Source organism: Spea bombifrons, chromosome 8 (assembly GCF_027358695.1).
Source record: "Spea bombifrons isolate aSpeBom1 chromosome 8, aSpeBom1.2.pri, whole genome shotgun sequence".
NCBI classification, from domain to species: Eukaryota; Metazoa; Chordata; class Amphibia; order Anura; family Pelobatidae; genus Spea; species Spea bombifrons.
Genome location: NC_071094.1, coordinates 21,485,680 through 21,495,925, shown reverse-complemented (window position 1 = coordinate 21,495,925; position 10,246 = coordinate 21,485,680). Strand labels below are relative to the sequence as shown.

At 42.3% G+C, this 10,246-nt stretch overlaps 1 protein-coding gene across 8 annotated transcripts in view; it reads left to right on the top strand.

Moving 5' to 3' along the window:
* PHKA1 (phosphorylase kinase regulatory subunit alpha 1) overlaps positions 1–5,408 on the top strand; it is a 32,387-nt gene extending 26,979 nt beyond the window's left edge. For all 8 annotated transcript variants that reach the window (XM_053472868.1, XM_053472874.1, XM_053472873.1 and 5 more), the window contains 3 exons: positions 3,234–3,287; positions 3,628–3,828; positions 4,165–5,408. In XM_053472868.1, the coding sequence (XP_053328843.1) occupies positions 3,234–3,287; positions 3,628–3,828; positions 4,165–4,338 (429 nt within the window). In that variant the 3' untranslated portion in view covers positions 4,339–5,408. The remainder of the gene's footprint in view (positions 1–3,233; positions 3,288–3,627; positions 3,829–4,164) is intronic.
* The last annotated feature ends 4,838 nt before the right edge of the window (positions 5,409–10,246 follow it).

Below are 10,246 nucleotides of genomic sequence, written 5' to 3'. Positions count from 1 at the left end.
ATTGGCTCGATTTATAGGCCGCACCCGATTAGGTTAGGTGCTTTTTTAAATAAAAATTTTGATTCTTAGAAAAAAAAAAAACAATTTACTGGAATAGATATGCTGCCACTCTGCCCCCCCCGAGATATGCTGCCACTCTGCCCCCTAGATATGCTTCCCCTAGACCAGTGATGGCGAACCTATGACACGCGTGTCAGTGGTGACACGCGTAGCCATTTGGGGTGACACGCGCAGGATTTCCTGCGATTCATCCTCGGCTCCTGCACGGCCGCCGAGGATGAAAGAATCTGCGCTGGAGGACCCGTTCCTCCAGCACAGATTCTTTCATCCTCGGCGGCCGTGCAGGAGCCGAGGATGAATCGCAGGAAATCCTGCGCGTGTCACCCCCCCCCAAAAGGGGGGGCGGGACGTGCGTTAGCGTAACTAGCGGGGGGCGGGGCGGTGGAGGAGCAGGCTCGCAAGGGAGCGGTATCGGAGGTCTTTAACAGACCACCGGCTCCCTTGAGTGATTTTAAGCCGGTTCAAGGATCTCCCTTGAACCCGGCTTAAAATCACTCAAGGGAGCCGGAGGTCTGTTAAAGACCTCCGATACCGCTCCCTTGCGATCCGCGCGGCAACAGCTGTTGTGCGCCGGGGTTTGTTGTTAGATCCCGGCGCACAACACTGAAGCCGCGCCCACCGCTGTCCGTGCCCTCTGAACCCCGTGCCCTCGGAAGAAGAACTGAAGAAGAAGAGGAGCGAAGAGCAGGAAAAGGAGCTGTAAGGAGAAAAGAGGAAAGGTAAGAAAGCATACAGTGAGAGTGGATTGGTGTATGTGTGTGGATTGGTGTATGTGTGTGGATTGGTGTATGTGTGTGGATTGGTGTATGTGTGTGGATTGGTGTATGCATGTGGATTGGTGTATGTGTGTGGATTGGTATGTGTGTGTGTGGATTGGTATGTGTGTGTGTGGATTGGTATGTGTGTGTGTCGATTGGTATGTGTGTGTGGATTGGTATGTGTGGGGATTGGTGTATGTGTGGGGATTGGTGTATGTGTGTGGATTGGTGTATGCATGTGGATTGGTGTATGCGTGTGGATTGGTATGTGTGTGTGTGGATTGGTATGTGTGTGTGTGGATTGGTATGTGTGTGTGTCGATTGGTATGTGTGTGTGGATTGGTATGTGTGTGGATTGGTATGTGTGTGGATTGGTGTATGTGTGGGGATTGGTGTATGTGTGTGGATTGGTGTATGCATGTGGATTGGTGTATGCGTGTGGATTGGTATGTGTGTGTATGGATTGGTATGTGTGTGTGTGGATTGGTATGTGTGTGTGTGGATTGGTATGTGTGTGTGTCGATTGGTATGTGTGTGTGGATTGGTATGTGTGTGGATTGGTGTATGTGTGGATTGGTGGATGTGTGTGGATTGGTGGATGTGTGTGGATTAGTATATACGTGTGGATTGGTATGTGTTTGTGGATTGGTATGTGTTTGTGGATTGGTATGCGTGTGGATTGGTATGCGTGTGGATTGGTATGTGTTTGTGGATTGGTATGTGTTTGTGGATTGGTATGTGTTTGTGGATTGGTATATATGTGTGGATTGGTATATGTGTGTGGATTGGTATATGTGTGTGGATTGGTATATGTGTGTGGATTGGTATATGTGTGGATTGGTATGCGTGTGGATTGGTATGCGTGTGGATTGGTAACTGTGTGAGAGTGATGGGTGTTATGCTGTACCATTTCCAATGTATTTTCCATTATATAATTATGCTCTAAAGTACATCATAACTCCCATCACTCTATACTGTTCCATACAGTGGCAGAGCTGGGAGACAGAGGCCTTGCACCCCCACCGCAGGACTCCTGAAAGGTGAGTAGTTACTAAGCAGGTATGTTAAATAATTTGTTTTTGGTTTATTAAATACAATTATATATTGCAATTATACATTTTTGTAGTTTAAACTATAAATTGCGCAAAATTATGTTTTTTTGTCGAAGTGACACACCACGCGAGTTATGCTCGATTTTTTGCCGATTTTTGACACACCACGCCAAAAAGGTTGCCCATCACTGCCCTAGACTTACCAATGCAAGGGAGTTAAAGCGCATCACGCAGACGTTCACCGGCTGCGGCGATGCGCGTAAACAACCGTCGCTGCCGGCACGTCTGCATGATGCGCTTTAACAATCTCCCTTGTGGGCACTCCCCCCGTAGGAAGTCCCGGCAAGGGATATTGTTAAAGTACATCGAGCAGACGTGCCAGCAGCGGAGGTTGTTTACACGCATCGCTGCAGCCGGTAAACATCTGCGCAATGCGCTTAGACAATCTCCTGTGCCGGCACTCCCCCCCGTGGGAACCGCTGGCAGGGGAGGCTGTCTCAGTGTATCGGAGAGTAGGATCCAGGTCACCTTAAAGTGGTGGGGGGGGAGTGCGGCCTATATTCGGGCAAATATGGTATATTATATATAATATATATATAAACACAGCTAATGGGATCATACATGAATCATAAAAAACGTATATATCATTTATACACCATATGGAAGCGTACACTAATAGATTTTAACCTTTTGATCCACAATCAAGGTATGAGCAACAAACAGCATAAACATAACATAATGTAAAAAGTCAAAGGGTAATGGTGATAAATCTACCGATTCAATTGTTAAGCATTACTAATCTTCCCAGTATTATGTGTTTAGCTTTTCTGGTTTTCATTGGTCTACTGAATTTTAATCATATTAGTAATATTATATTTTAGAGTATTATTCCTGCTATAAACGCTAAATGCAATTGATTATGTAATCTTTTCTGACTGGATTTAAGCAAATAATTAAGTACTAAATGGCCAGATAGAAAAGGGAGACAAAGACATGCAGCTCTCCTTCATGGTTGGATGTTGAGAAATAGAAAAGTTTAGCAAGTATGCATGATTAAGGGAATGAATGACTATCTGTGAATTAGTATATGAATGAGTGTGTGTGTGTGTGTGTGTGTGTGATAGCATGGATGTGTAAGTGTGTGTGGGGGGGGCATGGCATAGAGAGTCTGTATCCATCATTCCTATCATGACCAGGTTCTAGCATGTACTGGCAACCTGGGCATGATAGAAGTGTGACTGCTGTTGATTGTTTTATGCATTATTTTAATATGATTTTTTTATGGCATCTGTTTCTATGTTTTGCCTTTATCACTTTTATATTTGCTGCTTTTCTTTTTTCTCATTTTGTTTTGTTACCGTAGTGCCATGGATTGTCGGTAGAAGGTTTTGTTCTTCCCTCCTCCAGCACACGTGAGGTAAGATGTCTCAATTACCGCCAGGCTGGTATCTTAATAAAGAAAATCTAAACACTTGCAACCCAAGTCTATGTCCTGAGTGCAAGCACCTGCTGTTGGTGCCCTAGAGGTATTCTGGCCTCCTGGGTTGTGGTGCTCAGAGTTTATTCTTTAAAACAAAAATTGCGTGTTGCATTGGTGTGTGCTAACATTTTGGAGAATTCTCTTAACTACAATGTTTGTATACTTAATTTATAGCATGTTGTCGTGGTCACGGGTCAGTAACGAATCCCAAAATCATGATGCTGCCACTACTTCATAGTATTTGTTTTTCTAGTGTCTTATGTATATCCCTCTACAGATGACACCTGGTGAACTCAAATTTTCTGCTCATGTGGAATCGGTTCTGAACCGTGTGCCCCAGCCAGAGTACCGCCAGCTTTTGGTGGAAGCCATTTTAGTGCTTACTATACTTGCTGATGTTGACATTCAGAGCGTTGGAGGTATCATACATGTGGAGAAGATTGTGCACATAGCAAATGAGCTTTTCTGTCAAGAACAGGTAATAAGCTTCAACACCTAGGTTTTTTGGTTATATTCCATTAATAGCATAGGCTAAAACAATCCATGCAATACTGAAAGGTAACGACTTTCGAAAGTTAGTATTGATTATTCTGGTTTTTTTTTGTTTTTTTTTTTAAAGATAGCAAGGAACTTATTTTCTTTCTGTATAAGTCCAGAATTTAGTCTGTTTTAAACTAAGGTTTAACAAGGCACACAACTGGGGGTGCTTGGTTGGTATCTACCTGTTTCTGTGAATGTGATTCAGTGTAATTTTACTTGATAAAACATATACAACTATACATATACATACTAAAACCTATTTTTTCTCATGCAGAAAGCACTTGGTGCAGATGATGCAATGCTGGAAGTTGACCCGGTAACCGGAATCTGCCCCTTGCTGTATGACAGTGCCCCTAGTGGGCGCTTTGGGACAATGACTTACCTTTCTAAATCTGTTGCAATCACCCTGCAGGAATCTCTCCCACATAGTGGCTGCACCATGCAATAATCTAGGAAGCATATGTTGCCTAAAGCTAGATTACAAATAAGCACTATGGAAACCTGGAGATGCTGTACATTTTGTCATACTACCTATTGTAATGTGTAGATTAGAAGTGGTTTTGATAACTAAGACTCTGTGCTTACCAGTTGTAATGGTTAAATCAACTGTTGTGATCACAAAGGCTTAACAATGGATCTAGGTACTAGACCAGCCACTAACTAATAGACATGTACTCATAAACCTACAGTAGGTTGATGTAAAGTTTTGACTCTCAAAAACTGTTTTCTTTAAGTATTCTTTTACCAGGAGCTTAATTTTTATCTCTAGAATGCTTGAATAAACAGAAAAGAGGGGGCATGTTTCTTGAGCGTGTGCCATAAATGACTGGCCTTAGTGTAAGATGCAGTGGGACTTTTAGGAATCACTGGTCTTTAGTTTCAGTCACTGTAAAGGGTTGTCTTCATTTCTTCTAAGTTTTATTTTAAGTTTACAGTAACTAAAATGTTTGCTTAGTAATCCATCACTTTTGTGATGTTTTTTTTTTTTTTTTTAAATGACATCACTCCAGGAAAAACGGCAAAAAGTTAAAAGGGTATATGTTTGGATTTAGAATGTGACCATATAGCCTTTTATCATCCAAGACGGTTATAATACATTCTCAATTCAAATCGACCACCAGAAAACGGTCAATAAAAGATTGAAACTGTCTAGTTTTAAATTAAGAAACATTTTATATAACTATATATCTAATTTAATAATACTTGTGTCTGTGTCGATTTTACTACTGAACTGCCTCTATAGGCAGCACGATATGGGGGAAACATTGTAACAGCCTTGACAGATTTTTAGATCCAAGAAAGAAAAATAACTATAACCTTTCTTATTGTTGTACACACATTGGCATACAAAGTCTGTATGTTTGTTCACTGATGGAAATGGTGAGATTTTCAACTAGTGCCAGTGTGATACGGCTGAGAATGAGTTAAACCAGCCTAACTATGTAAGGTTTCTCAAAACAGTTTGTCAATCTTTGTAATTTTGTGTTTTTAAGTTATAATAAAAATATTGGATTGGCACTTAGATGTCTTTGTTATCGGAGGATTTGCATAAGGAAGCAGGAATATCACATTCACTTCCACCAACATTTTTATTAGTATCACATTAAAATGTGTTTTCAAAAATATTGTACTGTTTCCTTTTTTAACCCCTTAACGGGCAGTGGTACGTCATGGCATTAAACAAGCTTAGAAAGTGATCTATGATCGTGTAAACGGTGTAGCTGTAATCCCTCTTGAGAACTCTGGCTCCACTAGCAGGTTGAATACAGGTACTGCATTCAACCATGCAAGTCAATGGAGCCCAGCTTTCTAATCTGTGATAAGTAAAATATTAAAAGAAAATTTAAAAATGGCTACAAAATTGTGGTAAAAATAATTACGTAGTGATGTTACCATCAGGGGAACCATCCAGTTCCAGCAACATTTTGAAAGTTCAAAAATAATAATAAAAAATAAAGTTTATTATTATGAGCAAGTGCTAAAATTAGTACTGTATCTTCCCAAAAGTCCTGCCAAGGAAAGAGTTAAAATAAAAGCATTTCAAATACCCAACAAATAGTTTCATGGGGTAAATTGGAGTGGCAGGGTTCAAAGATAGGGCATAGGCACAGACTGACCAAAATAGAGAAAAAAACAATTCCCAAATGTGGCCTTCTAGTCGCCAAACACCAGAAAAACCCATGCATGGGGGTTATCACTGTAATCAAACGATGTTGCTGAACACATATTGAGATGTTGTTTGACAGTGACACATACCAGGAGCTGTAAATTCACACCTGAAGTACAATTTGTGTGATCAAAATTACTACCACAAACTTTGTCAAAAGTTGGTGGTAAAATTAGTACACGGAAATAGTTAAAATACTAGCATTTGGGGGTGTGTCTTGCCTTTCTTGGAGATGGCAGTTTGAGATTTTAGCTCCACAGCTTGCTCACCACAATCTGCATCCATCCGACTTCTATACCCATCATGGGCAGACTGAAAAGACCCTCTCAATGGCAGGAACCCCTGGAGACTCAGACCTGGCAATCGGGGCAGTTGCTCCGCAATTTTTCCAGAGCCCTCTGATGCTAGACACACAACCACCCTCTCCTAACATTGTGCCCTCACCGGCCAGCACATCCACATCTGAGGAAGCTCCCCACTCACCAGCTCAGGGTGATGCTTCTCCGTCTGCAACTGACATGCAGGAGATGTTCCGCTCCCTCCCCACCAAGCCTGACTCATCGAGGAGGTGGCAGCCTTAAGAGCGGACATAGCAGGAGTGGAGCGCCACGCACGCCCGTGTCTCGCATCAGGTATCTCGCATCACGGCAGACCACAATGCACCTGAATGGCTTAGATGTCGGGCTTCTCCACTCTGTTGAGGACCTCGAGAACAGAGGTTGGTGGCAGAATGTGAGGGTTCGGGGCCTAAAAGAGCCTGAGGACCCTGAAGACATGCAGGCTTTATTACAGCGGCTCTTTAGCACTCTCCTTGGCTGACTCCCCTATTCGCTTGGATAGGGCACATCGCGCCCTGCGGCCCCGTGAGAGACCAACAGACCCCCTCCAGGGATGTTATTTGTTGTTTCCAGGACTTTATATTGAAAGAGGAGGTTATGGCGAAGGTTAGGGGCTCCCACACTTTTGTTTTTGAAGGCCAAACTTTGGCGCTCTTTCAAGATTTCAAGATATCCCTATCACACTGCGAAATAGGCGGATGCTAAGACCACTCACTTTGCTCCTGCAAGACAGAGGTATTGGATACCGCTGGGGATTCCTTTTTCAACACATCACCCACTCACACACGCATTACACTTTTATTATTTTCGTTCCTTTTTTTTTTTTTTTTTTTTTTTTTTTTTCTTTCCTCACTGTCTTGCCACTGGCGGCTCCACATTTTCCTTTATCCACCGCCTCAAGACTTGAGTGATCGCCTTTTACCGCGATTGACTCCTCCTATAGCGGCTTCTGGAGTTTTACATTTGTTATTTCTATTCTCGACTTTTTTTTTGTTTTGTTTTTTTTTTGTGATTCGAATGTTCCTCAGGGGGGTCCGCCACCTTGATGATACTTTTGCTAGGGGATATTTGTTACATTTTGTGTTGTGGGTGCATGACAACATGTGTGGTTGTCTTTCCTTTCTTTCTTTCTGTGTGGTGGGTGGGAGGGTTGACTGGGTTGCTTTTGGGGTTACGTTTGCATTACTTTGCGGATGGTCACAGTTGTTTTTTCTCATAAATGTGGGCTACGGCTGTGGAGTACTGTTGTTTATATGTTTTTATTTGTTTGTTCTTTTTTATCTGTTCTACTGTCAACTCTGACGGGGTTTCCACTTGAACTCCTGGGAGCTCGGGATTTTTCCAGGCGACTGGCTTTTTATTTATTTTAATGTTTTGGTATTCTTCTTTCTCTCTTCCTCCTCCTGTTCCCCTCCTTCACCCTGATCTCTACCTACCTCTTCCCTATTTCCCGCCTTTCCTATATCGCTGTTTATCCCCCTTTACGTTTCTAGGGGCTTCGACTTGTGATCTCACTTGCTGGAGGTTTGGCGATGAAATTGGCACGTACTTACATATCTGGTGGAGCTGTAGTCGGCTCCAACCCTTTTGGAAAGGAGTTTTTCGCTGTATAGAAGAGGTGACTGGATGGATCATCCTGCCTTCCCTGAGTTTTGGTCTCCTTCACTCTGAGAGATCTTTATGTCTATGAAACGCTCTATTATACGACACCTTAATGCTGCTCGTTGTCTAATTCCTTTATACTGGAGACGTCCTGAGGCCCCTTCCGTCACTGGGTATCTCGGATGGAGGAGATGAGGGTGATGGAAGAATTGGTCTACTTGTCCTATGATAGGATGGAAGCGTATACAGGGGTTTGGGCATACTGGTTAGCCTTCCAATCATCTAAGGTTCTGGCAGAGCTCGTAAAGTAATGATAGGCAGACCCCACTGGCTCTAGGTCCTCACCCAAGGCGTGCGGACTACCTCCTTCTATTCTGATGCTCTTTGCTCTCTTACTCTCCCCCCTTCACTTCTCCCATCTCTCCTCCTCCCTTTTTCTCTTCTCTGATTCTAACACCCCCTTTAGTCTCCTACCCTTCCTCCCTGTCCCCCTTATGTATTTTAAAAAAAAAATCTCTTTCTAGGTGCAGTTGTGGGGTCTTTCACGCGTTGCCATCTTCAAATTGTTGTATGATTTTTGTACAAAGGTGTATCTGTACCCTTTTTATAATTACTTTTTTATGTATTGGCTTGATACCGTGACGTCAGTGTTTCCTTTTCCCCCCTTTATTTTACTCCCCCCCTTTATTTTTGTTAATCTGTTTTAATAAAAAGATAATTTACCTAAAATACTAGCATTTGAAATACAAAGGGGGGGGGCTAGTTTTCAAAAATATACAGTTTGATGGGGTATATGGATCAATGCAAAGTTTAAAAAAAAAGCATACTTCCAAATTGTAGCATTTTACCTCCCAAACAACCCAACAAACCCATGCATGGGTGGTACCAGTTAACATCAACACTACTTGCAATACGAATAAAACTGGGTAAGGAAGGTGATGTTGCTAAAGCCAGTTTAATGTCAAAAGTCATACAACAAGGCAAAACTGACCACAGCAATGAGACACAAGGTAGTTAAACTGCATCAGCAAGATCTCTCCCAGGCAGAAATATCAAGACAGTCAAGGGCTTACAGATATTCTTTCCAAGCTTTTTGAAGCATAAAGAAACAAGCAATGTTGATTACCATAGATGATCAGCATAGGAAACAGTGCAGCAGATGAAAGACACACCAAACTTACTTCACAATCTGAGGACGTCTGGCAGTGCTATCAGCTCATCGCTATACAACAGTGGAGCCCTGGTATACCTATCTACCGTCCAGAACAGTTCATTTAATATATACTGTATATACATTCATAAACCAAAAGTCATATCCAGCCTTTGCCTACACCAGACAGTTTGTGTAACTTTAGAACTTGGAAAGTGGTTGTTTGCATTGTTGTGATATATACATAACGGTACACAGTTCTGTACATGCCCCTGGACGGGCAGAGGAGCTTGACCATCTGCTAGTTGAAGATGTCAATGAAAGCTGAGGTTATCATTGTGGGTGACTTTATTCTCCCTGATAAAAACTGGAAACCCCAAACAGCTTGGTCACTCTTCAAGTTTTAAAATTATTTTTAAGGGCCAACTTGACCTTAAACCTTAGGCCACAGAAGGTGGCTGCCATTATAATTTGCATGTGACCTGTCAGCTCCCCCATTAGCCTCTTGATCAGTGTTTCAACCTCCAGGTGTAATCTATTGCCCATTACTACTAAAGCATTGGCCGTTTTAAGCATCTGGTGGGTAAATAAGAGGATGACCTGACCCAAAGTGGCAGTGCTTTGGTTTAAATTCTTGATCATGTCCCTGAATGGCTTCAAGACTGCTACTATCTGCCCCATTAATGCCCATTGCCCTCTACCAAATAAGCTGGACACACCAATGTTATGTTTAGAGGAACAGAAAGATCTGAAAATATATAACTTGTCAATGCAATCCAGGCACAACACAAATTTGGCTTCTTTGGCAGCCACAGAGAGTGTGCAAAGCAGGAGCTGGCACTGATGGACACAAGAGTACGGCTGAATGGCACACAGTAAATGCATAAGCCCCTGCTTTGGCCTGCACATTTTTTGTGCTCTACAAAGATACAAGACTTTGCTGGTAGTGTAAATATACTACTGAACAGTATGTTAAGAAATAACACCACACGTGTTCAGTCCTCTGCCTTGGCCTTAACAAAGTAAGACATAAAAATGAACTACAAGTAGTAGTACAACTTCTACAATATATTCCACCCTAGTTAATTGTATGCACTAG